Source organism: Sinocyclocheilus anshuiensis, unplaced genomic scaffold (assembly GCF_001515605.1).
Source record: "Sinocyclocheilus anshuiensis isolate Anshui unplaced genomic scaffold, SAMN03320099.WGS_v1.1 scaffold447, whole genome shotgun sequence".
Classification (NCBI taxonomy): Eukaryota; Metazoa; Chordata; class Actinopteri; order Cypriniformes; family Cyprinidae; genus Sinocyclocheilus; species Sinocyclocheilus anshuiensis.
Genome location: NW_015552615.1, coordinates 1,932,741 through 1,948,665, shown reverse-complemented (window position 1 = coordinate 1,948,665; position 15,925 = coordinate 1,932,741). Strand labels below are relative to the sequence as shown.

Here is a 15,925-nt window from a genome sequence, read left to right as displayed (position 1 = left end):
ATATATATATATATATATATATATATATATATATTTGTTTTTTTTGTTTTTTTTGTAAAATAATGGCGTTTTTTAAGAATTAAAAATAATCTGATTTTGGTGTTTGACAATGAACACATTGCAACCATGCTTGGGACGGCCCACATAAACGAGCAAAAATGCTTTACATGTCTTGAAATAATAATTTCTAAACATTAAACATTGACTGTCAGTCTTTATTCACGTTGTTTCTGTTGTTTCTCATTAAAATTAAAGTAAATAGTGTAAATTACATCGCTAATGTCATAGAATAAACGCAGTGTACGCAGTGTTACAACGTGCCCCATCTGCGCAACTGGAATTTAAAACCAGTTGGTGTCTTCTGCTAGTTAGCGAAGCATTAAAAAAAAATCTAAACGGATAAATAACAGATTGGAGATTAAAATAATAGCAGATTTGTCTCATTTTAAATGAATAATAAAAACTGAGATAAAAAATGTACTTAAGCCAGAATTTAAATATTACTATGGTAAAATAAATATTCAAACTACGTGTATTACAACTAACACCCCGTTACTTTGTGCATCGCACTCATCGCAAGTTTATTGTTAAATTGTTAAATGCCCTTACATATCTCTGTCACCATTATCAGTGTTTGATCACCACATTTGAGTGATCATTGCAAAAAATGTGTTTATGTATATATATTCTGTTTATGTATATACTGTATTCTATATATAGTACCAGTCAAATGTTTGGACACACGAATGGGAAAGTGTCCAAACTTTTGACTGGTACTGTACTATAATATACACAAAGAATATCGGCCGATATATCGGTATCGGCCTTTTTTTTACTCCCTAATATCGGTATCGGTATCGGCCCCAAAAAACCCATATCAGTCGGGCTCTAATGAATATGATTTAATGCGCTTTTGAACTACAGTGAAACGGTGCTTTAACGTGAGCAACACCATGAACACGGATGCTGGAATATAGGCTAATAGGCTAATTCTAAGAATATAGGCTAATTCTGCCATGTGACACCACATTTATTTGCGTTAAAGCCCCTTTTCTCGACAAAAAGGGTTTCCAAACTATTTTTTGCGACATTTGAATTATCGATATAGAATTTATGTACTAAAGTTAAACAGAAAAAGATAATGTCGACACGTGAGAAATGTTATCGATAAATGGCATTTTGAAGCGCTAAATATTTTTTCGTAAAAAATCCTCAGATGGAAACCTGGCTATTGATTTGGCTATATTCGAAGGTAGTCCCAGAACGCATTTTGACAAACATTTCATAAGCTATGTTTCCATCACCCTGTTTTTAATGCACATTTTGACTTGGTGGTGGTTTTTGACTAGTGCGAACAAGAGTTAATGTGAATAATGGTAGAATAAATTCCTCCATGTGCATCAAAAAAGTCATGTGACTTTGCACAATGGGATGGGATAACTTGACTAACCGATCTCGTTGCACAGCCTCTCAAATGTTGTTTTCGTCGTTCTGCAATGCCTGAGCCAAAGTCTGTCGTCAAAGTATTTCTGTATAATTGCCTTCCAGAACTGTCTTACATGACTGCGTTCCCAAACAACAGGCATCCACCTCCGAAAGCAATGACCGCATTTGTTTCGTCTGCTCGCTCTGAGGTGCAAGTAATCTATTGTATATGAAAATTATTATATTCAGTGGCTTCTCCTACTTTTCTTAGTGATAGCCTATTTAGTGCTAGATTATCAGGAAGTGACGATTTTGTTCTCTTTGACTCGTTGGATGGAAACGATGCTTTATTCACACGTTTTATGTGATATTCTTATTAAGTTAAATTCGCAACTTTGGATGGAAACATAACTATAGACTTGTCCAATTCAGAAGGGCAGAGGTGCCATTTCTGCTTCTGGAGGGCCACTATCCTGCAGAGTTTAGCTCCAGTTCTAATTAAACACACCTGAACCAACTAATGACTAGTCTTAAAGAATACTGGAAACTTCTTGGCTAGTCTGTTGGTACGTGTTAAAGCTCTGCAAGATATTGGCTTTAAAGGACCAGGATTGGACACCATCGCTTTCTGGTCTCCCATTTGTCATTTTATTATTCTTAAGGGTTTTGCTTTTGGCTAAGGGTGGACTTTTGCTAAGTCAGTGCCAGTGTGGATTGGTAATCTTGAGCGTGGCATTTGGGACAGGGTCTGGGTTGAGGGAAATGTCAAGTTTAAGTATAGCTATGTTTTATTCGCCATAGAAGTATAAATAGGAAAACCGCTCTATCTGATTTGAAATGACTGATTGCATTCAATATTTGTGTGAACTACGTAATTTTTTTGCACTTTAATAGAGGTTTTCTTTATTTTAGCAACATGCAAAAGTCATTCTATTAGAATTGAGTGTTTGTTGCATCTCTTAGACTTTATGCAAGGACTTTCTTTTATGTAGCATGTGTCAACAAAGCAGCTGGCATTTATAGAGCAATTCAATCCTTTTCATCCTGCCTTAGAAGGTGCGGAGCTGCCCGTGTTGGCTGTAGACGACAAGGCAGCACACTAGATCTTGCAAAGCAAGCCTCCAGAGTCTCTTCTGTATTCTGGGATTACATCATCCAGTCTTTATCCTCCTCTTGCCGTAAATCCAAACATATTTACTGACTCACTATGAAGTCAGAAGGACGCTTCAAATGCGCTATGTGGTGTTTCAGATGCTGCGACTGGCTGATAAGAAAATACTGGAGTATTGACATTGTTGATAGAACATTGTTGGCATTTTCTGAAAGCTTATGCCTGATATCTGTTGTATATCTTTGTTGTGGGGTTTCCTTGAAACCATGCGGCCTTATGCTGGTATCCCTGGTTCTGTTGTCGTTCATGGTATGTTTGACTCATACGCCACAGGTTTAGTGGTTTATTTCAAGTGAAAGTGGGTTTGTGAGTTGATTTGACAGGTTAAGAAATTCAGTGCACCTAGCCGCAGTTATTGTGCCAATAAAGTGAAATTCCACAAATTGGATTTATTAATAAATCAAGTTGTAAACAAATCCCAGCATGTCGTTGACACTCATTTCTCTCGCCATCTCCAGGAAAGCGAATGCCGACCTCATGGAGAGCCTGCTCTCTCCTGTGACTTATCCATTTACATGTAGTCGTCTGCCACTGAAGAAGCCCACTCACGAGGAGAATGACGACAGCGCTTATAATACCGCCACTGACGTGAGGCCTCGGGAACGCCGTCTGTGTTCCCTGTTAACACTGCCTGGATCGGGCCTAAAAAGCCAGCAGTGTAATGTGAAGTGCAGAGCCGCCTCTTTTTATTACACCAACATTGATGGGTGGAAATAAATGTGTTGCAACGAGACAACTTTTTTTAGTTGTTATGCTTTGAATGAAGTTTCATTTTTTTTCATGCTTCCAGCAGGAAATGCTTCCAAGAGCATTAACTTTAGTTTTGCAGTTGTATTTGAGACATTACATCTTCTAATAGCGACTTGTTTCTCGTAAAATTGAGTGTTTCTTGTAATGGTGACTATATTGCAGAATTGTATTTTTGGATCTCATAATGTGACACATTATGAAAGCCTGTTTATGTCCTAAGAATAAATTAAGATGTAAGGTCACAATTGTGAGAGTTGCATTTACGAGAAATAAAGCTGATAAGTGAACATAGCCATTGGAGAACATGCACATCTTGTGCACCAAATGTCAAGCCAAAACTGATATTTACACAATTTTTGTACAACTTCTGTTGCTACCAGGCCTTCCCTCATCTCCGCTTCTCAGCGTCTTGGCTTTGCCCAGTTGATTTACAGCCGAAATGCCGTCTGTCTGGTTTTGTAGTTGTTACAGCTTCAAGATATTTTCCACCTATGAGATATTTTTCCACCAAGTACCGTGGACCAAGTACCGTCCACCCTTCTGACACACCTTGAGTCTCATTTCTGCTCAACAGCACGTTCTAGTAAACTTTTTCAGCGGAGCATGAAAGGCATTTGGAGGACAAAATAAGTTTGTGTTGACTGTAGTTTGGTTAGTGGATCACAGCCCATTCCTTGCAGGGACTGATCCAGCAAACTTCCGGTTTGACCATGCCAAAAAGTTTTCAGGTGATATTCCTGAACCAAAACACTCCTGCTTATATATTTGCCACATTCTTTTTTTAAACGATTAGATTCTGTCATTTTGCCATTCATTTGGGGCTTTAAATAAAATTTACCCTTCAATTTCCCCATTATGTGAAAGATGTAAGAGCTCAGATGGCACACATGCTCATTCTTTTTGGTTTTGCCCTGAGATTTCTGAGTTTTGGAAGAATATTTTTCAGTGGTATTCAAATGTTTTTGGAGAAGATATCACTCCAGACCTTGAATTAGCTTTGCTTGGATGTTCTGACCCTACATTAGCATTAACACATTCTCAGCAATTGTCTCTTATGTTTGGTATGGTAGTAGCTAAAAGGGCGATTTTGATGGATTGGAAGTCCTCTTTACCGCCCAGTTTTCATAAATGGTTGGTGGAGATGGTTGCCGCCCTTAAGCTTGAAAGGATTCGCTTTTCCAAGATCGATGCTTCTAAAAAATGTGATAAAATCTGGGGCCCCTTCCTTAGGTATCTTTTTAAGAGTTGAATGGATAGCTTCTCTGTTTTATTCCTTCACTCCATCTTTAACGTTTTGTTTATGTTTGATTACGTATGTCTTTGTATCTGGTGCCTGTTCGTGGGGGTAGGTGGGGGGTCTCTTGTTTTTTTCTTTTTTTGAGTTTTTTGTGTATAGTATATTTTTTGTGAGACTTTTATTTGTTTTATGTTTATATAAAAACTGTTATAAATAAAATTATTTAAAAAAAATAAATAAAAACACTCCTGCTTGAATTTCCTTTCCAGACGCGCTCTAAGGTTGAGAGGAAACATGATGAGGCAATCAGAGCTGGGAGGTGGGAATATGGGACACAGGGGGCCCCGTGTTATTCTTTGCCTCCTGCTGGGATGGTTCGTGGCAGGTGTGGGTGTCTGTTTGGTAGGATGGGATGATCTTCAGCTGCCAGTTGCTGGCAGAAACAGCAAAGCTCTTTGTTTCTCTCTTTCACTCCCTCGCTCTTTTCGGGCCGTTCTCTCGCTCTCTGAACGCATGCTCCAGGCTGTTGCCCTCATCAAATCAAGTTGTGTGGGGCAGATGTCACAGGCGCAGTGGAATGCAAGGAATTCGGAGGCTTGGAGAGAGAGAGCGAGAGAGAACGAGAGGGTGTGTCTGGGGAAGGGTGTGCAGAAACTCAAATCAGTGCAGTGGTCTCTCTGCTGTGGAAGACCATTTTCGCCTCAGAGTAAAAAAAAACTAATTGTAACTCTTCACTTTAATGCTCTTAATTGCAACTTTATTTCTCCGAAAATTTTTAATATAAAATTTGCGACTTTATTTTTCATAATGTGCCTTTATATCTTGCTAATTATATTATAAACTTTATATCACAATTTTTTACTCCGAGGCAGAAATGGGCATTCATGGGCAACTCAACATTGCAAACACTTTAATGGCTGCTAATCAATGGGCAGCGAATGTTGCTAGCTAAAAATTGTTGATATAAAAAGCAAAGTTGTCTTCCTCAAGGGGGCGCTGAAAGCCCCATGCATTAAAATTTTAGGAGTTAAGCTGCATTCACACTAGGGGCTGGCGATGAGGTCAGGGCATTCTCATGTTGACAGCGAATCAGTTTTCTTGCCGCTAAATACAAACATTTTGGAGGCAAAAGACTAAATATAATAAAAATATAAACTGAATCCATACATAAAAACAAAAATTAATGATGACGGCAAGTATCAGCCTCATTTCAGTCACTGCTGGGCTGAGAGGAGAACGATCACATGAGCTCTGTCTTCTTTCCTATTGGCTGTCGCTCACAAAAGTCACTCTTCATTTGCATAAAGTTGAAGGATTCTGAACTTTGTCGTGTTTGCTGCTGTCGCTCGTGTCGCCGGAAATCGCCAGCTTTCCATTGAAATGAATGGGATCGTGTAGCTTTGTCGTTGCGTGTCACTTGTAGTGTGAACACGACTTTGTCTTTAGTAAGAATATTTGAATAGTTGAAAGTGTTGCATTTTTTCATAAAAAATGTTAATATAAAAATTTTAAATATAATTTTTATTATTATTATAAATAGCATTTTTTTATTTGTTAAAAATGTATATATTTTTTTAAATATTAATATTTAATACAATGACATATATATCCTTCAGGCATTTCACAATTAAATAGATTTTTAAATATTTTTTTTTCTAGTAGGTGTAGGAAAATGGTCAGTAATTAAATAAATAGTTAATAGCAGTTAGTATTTTTGAGCCGGAGGTTCACTCAGGAGTTTCACGGTAAATTAAAACTACTTGAAGGTGCACTAAGCGATTTTTGTCAAACGATGTTGATATTTGAAAGCACCAAAACAACCACGCCCATACCCCAACAGGACCTCGCCCCTATATTGAAATCTCCGCCCCACACGTACATACACAACCCTGGCATAACGACAATCGCGGAAACAAGCGAAGATGACACACAAGCATATTCAAATAAAAGCCAACACAGATAAGTTGTGTGAAACAATGCAAAATCAATGTTACTCACCTATCAAAAAGAAACAATGTAACCTCGGTTCAAGCCCTTCCCGCTCCTTGAGTTCTCTCCACCGCTGGAAAGCTGCTCCAATATTTACGCGGGTCCCTACCTCTTGCCTGATCGTAACCCTTCTTTTTAATGTTTTGTTCCACCGATATTTTTCTCTTTTTTTTATCTTCCAGTTCTTTCTATCTATAGTTGCTGATATCCGTCCTGTACACTCAAATTGAGCCCTCTCTTCTCGCTATCATTACAAGACACGCCCCCTTACTGCTGATTGGCTGCAAGTGTGTTTTGGGACATGGTCTGACACTGCGGTCAAAAGCGCTTTTCAAAAATTGCTTAGTGCACCTTTAAATTAATGTATTATGTTACAAAAATGCCACATATGAAGCATGGAACATTGACAAAAAATCTTTAATTATTATTTTTTTTCCGTAAACAAAATCTAAACATCCTTAAAACACTTACTTTAGAATAAATTAAGTCTAAGAAATCTAACAATTTTGTCAAGTTTATTTTTCTTTCAACACCTGAATACTGATGCTGTGAAATATTAATAGGCATTGAATTGAAAATATGATGCATATCATGTTCACTTAATATATATTTGGTGATGCATATTACATACTGCATTGCATAATGGCCATTATTTATCCTTATTAAAGGTTTTTATGGATACTGCTTTTATTACCAGATGACTGATTGCAGCCATTTTAAAAATGGGCATATGTGAAGCATGTTTTTTTTCCCATAATTTAAAGGGAAATATAGTATATAAAGCCAAAAGCTTTACTTCATTAGTTTTCTATTTGTGGTTTCAGTCTCATGAAGTCTGGCAGTGTTGTTGAGAGATGCATGTTTCTCTTTCATTGCTTTTGTCACCACCTTTTGGTCACTGAATCTTACAGAAAATTTTCCTCTCAGGTCGCAACGAGCTTATTGCCAGATACATCAAGCTGAGAACAGGCAAAACCCGCACAAGAAAACAGGTATGTACTTTATATATACTATCGATTGCACTAAATATTTGTTTACATAACAAATGAGATTTAATGACCGTTTTCAGTTCAGTAGTTTAGCAAATAGTGTGTTGTGACTGTTCATGTATGTTTTTGTTAAACCATCTCGAAATTCTTCAGGTATCTAGTCACATACAGGTGTTAGCGCGGAAGAAAGTTCGAGAGTATCAAGCAGGTATAAAGGTAGGTTGGAAACGCACATCTTTTCCCTCTTTGGTTACGGCTTCTCTCTCTTTCTCCTCCTCTTCCTCCTCTTTGTCTTTTCCTCCTCTTTGGCTTTTCTGTTCTGCAGGTTTCTAGCCATTTGCAGGTTCTTGCCCGGAGAAAATCTCGCGAGATACAGTCAAAGCTGAAGGTATGCGCTTTCCTGCGGGTGGGGTGGGGCTTAACAGCAGTTGCCTTTGCACAAACCAATGAAAGATCGCTATAAATTCCAGTTATCTATTGGCTGAATAAAATCTTGAGTAATGAGTGCTTGCGTCAATATTTGGCGCAAAAAGTTGAAAGTGCTACGGAAAGCTGTCATGTAGTGTAGTGCTTTGCGTTTGGTGCAGCTGTTTGTCGTAGAGGCTGAAGGTGCATGAATGGCTGAGATCTTTGCCCGTCGGCTTTCCTGAAGCTCACTGTTTCTTCAACCTTCCTTTCCTTGCATCCAGACTCCATGTATCTGTCACCAATACTCGGTTTTCACTTGTAAAAATCTGTCTGAAAAACTTCTGGATAACACAATACAGTAATGCAGTCGGCCGATATGGGTTTTTCAGATGACGATTATGTTATGAGTCTGGCTGTGATGTAAACAAATTTGTTGAAATTAAATTAAATATTATTATTATCTGTGTGTGTGTGTGTGTGTGTGTGTGTGTGTGTGTGTCTGTGTTTGTGTGTACAGAGAGAGAGGGGGAGAGAATTTGTAATATTATTAGTTTATGGTAAAAAAATGTGTAAATTTTAATTGTGTATTAAGTGATTTTTATCAGGATTGCACAAAGTTAGAATAAAATATTGGACTATTTTTTTTTTTTTTGCCTTACATTGAGGATAAGTGGGTGAGATTGCAAAATTACATAAATATAATTTACATAAGCAGTGAATTCTAAACATTAATATATAGTATTTGCATTGTATTTTTGGTGATTTTAGATTGTAGTGTTTGGCGCCCCCTGCCAGTATATTCATGAACTACAACATAAGTAAATTATTTGCAGAAAAGCATTTTTTTTATTAGTGCTTATTAGATTTTTTTTTTTTTTCAGGTAAAAACATAGAACAAATGTCACATTTTTTTGCACAAAGTATGGCAATTTCTGCCTGAAATGTTCTGAAACTTTTTCACACTTGCAAGCCATTTTAAGATCAAGAAAATAGTTCTAGTAGAGATCTAGAATAGAACTGAAAAAGATTTAGAATAGAATGACTTTCATGTAGTTGGCATGCATCCCATACTTTGTTGTCCGAGACAATAGGTTTAGTGAAATTGCTCTCAAAATATTGTACTAATTTTCTTTCTTTCTTTTGATTCAGGCCATGAACTTGGTAAGTGTGGATTTGAATTGTGCAAATTATTGTTGATTTTATTTTTTATTTTTGCTTCGCTTTGCTTGGCTGTCCTGCACAGGTTCAGTTTACATCCAGCACTGCCATTATAAAGTCCTCTTCTCTGGCCCTGCGGTGTGCATAGATTGCTCATAATTCTTGTGTCAATAATATGCCTGGCCGTTCTGCTCTCTGAAGTTTCCATGTCGTCCCTCTGTTTTATGATGTACTGCAGATCATACAGGCTTTATAAATTCAAGAAATGTAATTGTGAAACAACACCACTTCTTGTGGTTGTGCTTCCGAGTGAGCTGCAAGTCTTTTTATTATCCGTGTTCATTTATTGTGATGCAAAGTGACGTGCTACACACTCAGCCTCTGGAAAACTGCAATGTCATGCCAAACGTATAGTTAAATAGCTTTCATTTGCGGGGCATGTTTTTCATGGGGTATAATTGAATATCCATGAAAAAGGAGCCTGACCAGATTCGGTGACTGACTGGTGAGCTTGAAGACAAAACTGGAAAGTGGTCCAAAAATGTGTGTTTGTTTGACATCCCGGGCCAGTATGTTGCTTTTGCTTTGCTGGCTGCACAATAATTGATATCTGTCAGATACCTGTATTGCTTTTTCCTTTTTCCTCTTCTTATTGGCACTGAAACCCAAAGATTCTTATTAAACATGATTTTAATAAAGGCAGTCTGCAGGTTCAGTAACTAATATCGAAACGACTACATAATTATAGTGTTTGCAAAGCAACGGAATAGTTCACCTAAAAGTGAACATTTGTTGAAAATGTCCTCACCATCAGGCCAGTTTGTTTATTCATCACAACATATTTGGAAAAATTTTGCATTTCATCACTTGCTCACCATTGGATCCTCTGCGGTGAATGGGTGCCGTCAGAATGAGAGTCCAAACAGCTGATAAAACATCACAATAATCCACACTCCTCCAGTCCATCAAGTAATGTCTTGTGAAGTGAAAAGCTGCATGTTTGTAAGAAGCAAATCCATCATTAAGGCATTTTAACTTAAAACTTTCTGGCCAAAAGTCTATAATAACACTTCCTTCATTGAAAAAGTCCATCCCCTGTTGTCCTCACATCAAAATATACTATATCAACACATTTGTTTTAGAGCTGTTTTGGACGTTTTTTTTTTGTTGTTGTTGTAAATGGTTCTTGATCTGTGCATATTTCTCTCCTGATTCAGACGAGATGACCTTTTGACTGGAAAAAGCAATATTATGAATAGCGAACTCATATTTCAGCCACGAGCAATGGTTTAAAGTTAAAACATCTTAATGACAAATTAGTTTCTTACAAACAATCAACTTTTTGGCTTCACAATTGATGTACTGGAGTGGTGTGGATTACTTGTGGATTATTGTGATGTTTTTATCAGCTGTTTGGTCTCTCATTCTGACGGCACCCATTCACTGCAGAGGATCCTTTGGTGAGCAAGTGATGGAATGCTACATTTCTCTAAATCTTAATTTCTTTATTTTTGGGTGAACTTGCTTTAACAGTCGTTTCGGCCTTGGGTTTGCTGTACGATTTCAATTTTTATAGACATATTATAGGCCTATTTTGTAATAAATGTAGAGAATTTGAAAATCTCCCATTGACATGCTTTTTTAGAAAGTTCAGCATTCTAAAATCTAATAGCAATGACATCATCATATTTGCATACTGATTTGCGATTGGTTTTCTGTCTGTCTCTGTTTGTATATTTATTGTATTTTTTAAAATGCCTTTATGCTGTAGAGATGGTTTTGCAGCTCTATGTGCTGATTTTCATGCACACCTGAAAGAAAACAAGACATGTGAAGCCTAAAACATCAACTTACCTGAAGCTTTAACACTTTTCCATCGCTGTCTTGCAAACACTGTAAATGTGAATTTAATTCTCTTTGTGATTCATTTGGTGCTCTCTGATCACCTATTATTTCCCCTTCTAATGCTTTTGGTCTTACTTTATCATAAATCAGCAGGCTGCTTTGCATTAATTAAAATTAACAATGATTTTGTCTGTATTTTCTTCTGGATTATTCTGCTGACCTGTGTCTCCGTCTCCTCAGGATCAAGCGTCCAAAGACAAGGCTCTCCAGAACATGGCGGCACTTTCCTCCGCTCAGATCGTGTCCCCAAGTCTAATCAAAACCTCTCTTCCGCCTCTTCCACAGTCCCCTTACCCCCCGTCTGCACGGGTACGATTAAGATTGTATTTAACTTGGAAGTTACCTTGTACACAAATTATGGAGCAATTTGATTTATTTTCATTGCTGTTTTTCCAGTTCTGGCCGACCCCCATCCCAGGTCAACCCGGACCCTCTGAGGAGTGAGTAACTCATGAATTCATACGTGTTTATGTGTGTTTGTGTATTTGGCACGTTTAATGGATCACGTTCTTATGTATCAGGCTGGTTCTTAAGCACAATCCAGGAAGAAGTCCTGGGCTTGTCCGCACCAGCTACGCGTAAGTTCCCTCCACAGAGCTTGAACTGATCTTTCGCTAGCTTGATTTACTGCTAGGGATGGGAATCTGGTTCAGATTCCATTGACAGTAGTGTAATGGGTCCAACTGTTTATTATTTGACAGATTCAAACTAGTTTCTCTTGAGTTTAAGAGAGTGTTAGTTTAATATTATTTATATACTATTATAGATTTCATTGATATTTTGAATGAACATTTATTTTTATACTTTCAGTTTTTGTTTTCATTTTTTTAAATTTCAGTTTAGTTTATTTTTATATATATATATATATATATTTATCTTTAGCTTTTATTGTAATTTCAGTTTTTACTTATTTTGGTGCTTCAGTTTAAACTTATTTTAGTTAGTTGCCAAAGCAACATTTCTAATTTTCGTTAAGTTTTAGCTTTACTTCAATTAACAAAAAAGTATTTTTAATAGTTTTAGTTAACAATAACCGCACGGGTTTGAATAGGGGGAAAAAAACGTCTTAGTTGTTTGTAAATCAGTTTTTTGTGAACAGCTGGTGAAAATGGTGCATCTGTTTATTGTTTGAGCACAAGATTGCTATGCACATGGAAAATATAGAAGTATTTATATATAATTATATAATAATACATGATAATATACTAATAAATAATATTGCAATAATTTCAGGAATCTTCCTGTGCCTGAAAAAGTCATGGAAATTAATAAATTCATGAAGTTACGAAGTCATCCATATGAAGTCATCCATTTCTATAATATAAACCGTTCTAGATGCTTAGCTCTAAATTATTTAATTGGCTAGGAATTTCTCTGTGCAATGCTTAGTAATCGCAAACAACTGAGAAAGTCATGGAAATTCATTGGTGGTTAAAAGTAGGGAACTCTTATTATTTTGTAGCAGCCACTCTTTTTCATCATATTCGTTTCAGATTTCAAGCTCACAGTTTGGCTAAAACGTGGTTAGATTTACTGTAGATTCAGTAAGGCTGCAGGAAATGCCATTAGAGACATATTTTGGTATGCTGCTCTGTCTGGGTTCTGGTTTTTATTCCCAACATTATTCACTGGCAGCCTGATTCCTCTCTACATCGTTGGCTCTGTGGTCTCAGCTTTTGCTGAGATCTCTTGAGCATGTGTGTTATCAGACGTGAGCTAGCGCACATGACTTCTGTCATATTACACTCCCACTCTGAAGTAGGTGAACTTACGCTTGGCTGATACGGCCAAAACAAACAGTTGTGGGATAAGTGAAGTGTCAAGGTGTGAAATATCCCACCTTTAAAGCAAAAACAATAACAAAGGGTTCCCACGGTCATAGACAACTGGAAGATATCAGGAAATTTGTGTTTTGTAGGACTGGAAATTAAAGGAACAGTTCACCCAAAAATGCAAATCCGTCATCATTTACTCACCCTCATGTTGTTCCAAACCTGAATGAGTTCCTTTCTTCTGCAACAAAGAAGGTATTTTGAAGAATCTTGGTAATCAAACAGTTGCCGGTAGCCATTGACTTCCATGGGGAAAAAAATTCTATGGAAGTCAATGGTTACTGTCAACTGTTTGGTTTCCAACATTCTTCAAAATATCTTCTTTTGTGTTCAGCACAAGAAAGAAGGGACGCAACAATGTATCGGCCAATAATCGGTATCATCCGATAAAAACAATTAGCCGATATTGGCCGATTGTTTAAAAACAGCTGGTGACATCAGGGTGATCAGGACCCTGATGTGAAGCAAAGGAGTCTTGATTTTGGCGATAATGACTGGCTTATTGTCCACTATACTGTATATCTCACAACTATATACTGAATTAATAAATATGTAAACAAGAAATATTGATTTCAAAAATAAATTTTAATTCCATTTTTAGTTTCAGAGTATATATTTGAAAATCTTGTCCATTTCTATAGTGAATATAATTTTTTCTAGTTATTGTAGTTATTAAATTAATATCTAGTATTAAATTAATAATCAGCTGGATATTGCTCTTGTCTAGCATAAGGCTTGTTTACAAGTCAAACTGATGTTTGATTTGTGAGTGAATCATTTTCTGGTTGATTCTAAATGATTCATTTACAAACCAGTTTCATCAAAATGATTTTTAACAATCCTTATCCAGTAATTACAAATGATTGGAAATGGGCAAAAAGTGTGGGAACCCTGATAAGGCGATGTTTAACCCAAGTAAATTATCTTTTCATGTGCACTTTGTAACGAGTACAAGTTTTGCACAACTTTGATTCTAACAAATCCTGAACACTTTTTCAGCATCAAGCCATTTGCACAAACTCCTTACTCAAACATACCTGGACCTGTTCAACCACCCTTAGGTAAGTATATAGTTCATTTCGAGCACAGCCCACCCCGCTTCAGTTTCTTCCATTTATGTGCATGGTTGAGTCTTAACTGTCGCCCCCTTGTGTTTGTGCAGCGTATGAGTCTCTGGCCCCTCCTCTCCCGCCGGTTGCCACCGCAGTGCCCGTGTGGCAGGATCGCACCATTGCCTCCTCCAAACTGCGCCTTCTGGAGTACTCTGCGTTCATGGAGGTCCCGCAGGACCAGGACTCTGTGAGTAGACAGGAGCACTCCACAAATATGCTTATTTACAAAGTTGAGTGAATAGTGATATGGATTAGTGTTAGTTAATTAAATAAATATGCCGCATGTTTCAGAGTAAAGCTCTGTGCACTGTTTTTTTTTTTACACTCGAGAAGCTCATGATCCGTTTGCAGCATCTCAGAGCGGCTTGGTTTACAGTAAATGCTGCTTCACATGAAATCCATCTCCACTTCAACATACTTTTGGGAACTCATGCGCCAACTAGCTTCCCAAACTTGTAGTGCTGTCAAACGATTAATTGCGATTAATCGCATCCAAAATAAACGTTTTTGTTTACATAATATATGTGTGTGTGTACTGTGTATATTTATTATGTATATATAAAGACACACACAGCATATATTTTACTTATATTTACATGTATTATTGTGTATATATTTATATTCATATAAATTATATCATATATAAATATATTTAATATATAAACATAACATATTTTTCTTAAATATATAAATGCATGTGTGTGTCTTTATATATAAAACTTATTTTGGATGCGATTAATCGCGATTAATTGTTTGACAGCGCTACAAACTTGTCATGAGCACGTAAAAAAAAAAACGGCTGTTGCCAACAAAAAAGAATCTTTAAGAGCTCATTGCAGTTTTCCAACCAAAATGAAATCTAGATGGTTTAATGTTTGAAAATGTTAAGATTAAGACACAAATATTAAACAAATATTAGTATTGCAATTGTACAGTTGAATTGTAAAATAAAATATTTAAATTTGAATAATTTAATCATTTTATTCACATTTTTTTGGACTTTGTAAAAGCTACAATAACAAAATTTTTCTTGTTATATAACAATTTATTATTTTCTTGTTACATAGTAATAATAATAATCAATAAAATATTATTATTATTATTATTATTATTATAGTCATATTAATATATAATTACAACATTTCTGTCCAAAGTTCAAAAAAGCCCTTCAAATAAGCACAGCAAGCCTGGAGAATTAAAAAAAAATAATTATTTACATAATTATTACATTTTGATTCCATTCTCAGAGTATATATATTATGTTTACATAAATCCTAACCATTTCTATAGTGAATATACATTTTTCTAGCTATCCTCTGCTACACATTATTAATTAAATTAATAATCAGATATTGCTCTTGTCTTAAATATGTTCTCGACATAACTGAGTGAAAAGTTTCAATGATGAATACTCCAGAATTTCTCAGTATTTGGTTTTTCTCCTTTAGCTCTTACATTGTTGCTGACTTAGAGACATTTGAATTAATTCACTTGTTTTTACATATTCATATTTCTTCTTTCAAAATAAGACAGATATAGCATAGACTAGTGGTTCTCAACTCCAGTCCTCAGGACCCACTGCTCATCACATTTTCCCTTGCGTTTTCGTGTGGACAGCGAATCCGTATATTTTCTGAAACGATGACGTCATCAGCCCACGTCTCGCCACTAGTCAGATGTAACAGCAACTACGTCACGTAACAGCAACAAAAACATGAACAAACACTTTTGTTCGATTGTCTTTTTATTAACTAACATTAACACAGATTAATAATTGTATTGTTCCGTGTTCGTTTGTATACCGCGCGCAAGGTTTATGCGCATAGTCCAAGTCTTCTCTGTTTTTAGTGTATCTCTGGCAGTATTACAGCGCCACATACTGGTCTAGCATGTATACTACATCGTTTTGTGTCGGTTTCGTGGTTTTGTGTGGATGCAGATATTTCTTG

The 15,925-nt window shown here is 36.4% G+C and overlaps 1 protein-coding gene across 1 annotated transcript in view; it reads left to right on the top strand.

Annotated features, from left to right (window-relative positions):
• The window catches only part of LOC107665997 (transcriptional enhancer factor TEF-5-like), a 30,561-nt gene that overhangs the window by 12,190 nt on the left and 2,446 nt on the right, over positions 1 to 15,925 (top strand). The window contains exons 3-10 of the mRNA XM_016457088.1: positions 7,500 to 7,564; positions 7,715 to 7,777; positions 9,119 to 9,130; positions 11,213 to 11,341; positions 11,429 to 11,472; positions 11,554 to 11,610; positions 13,864 to 13,925; positions 14,027 to 14,163. Of these exons, the coding sequence (XP_016312574.1) occupies positions 7,500 to 7,564; positions 7,715 to 7,777; positions 9,119 to 9,130; positions 11,213 to 11,341; positions 11,429 to 11,472; positions 11,554 to 11,610; positions 13,864 to 13,925; positions 14,027 to 14,163 (569 nt within the window). The remainder of the gene's footprint in view (positions 1 to 7,499; positions 7,565 to 7,714; positions 7,778 to 9,118; positions 9,131 to 11,212; positions 11,342 to 11,428; positions 11,473 to 11,553; positions 11,611 to 13,863; positions 13,926 to 14,026; positions 14,164 to 15,925) is intronic.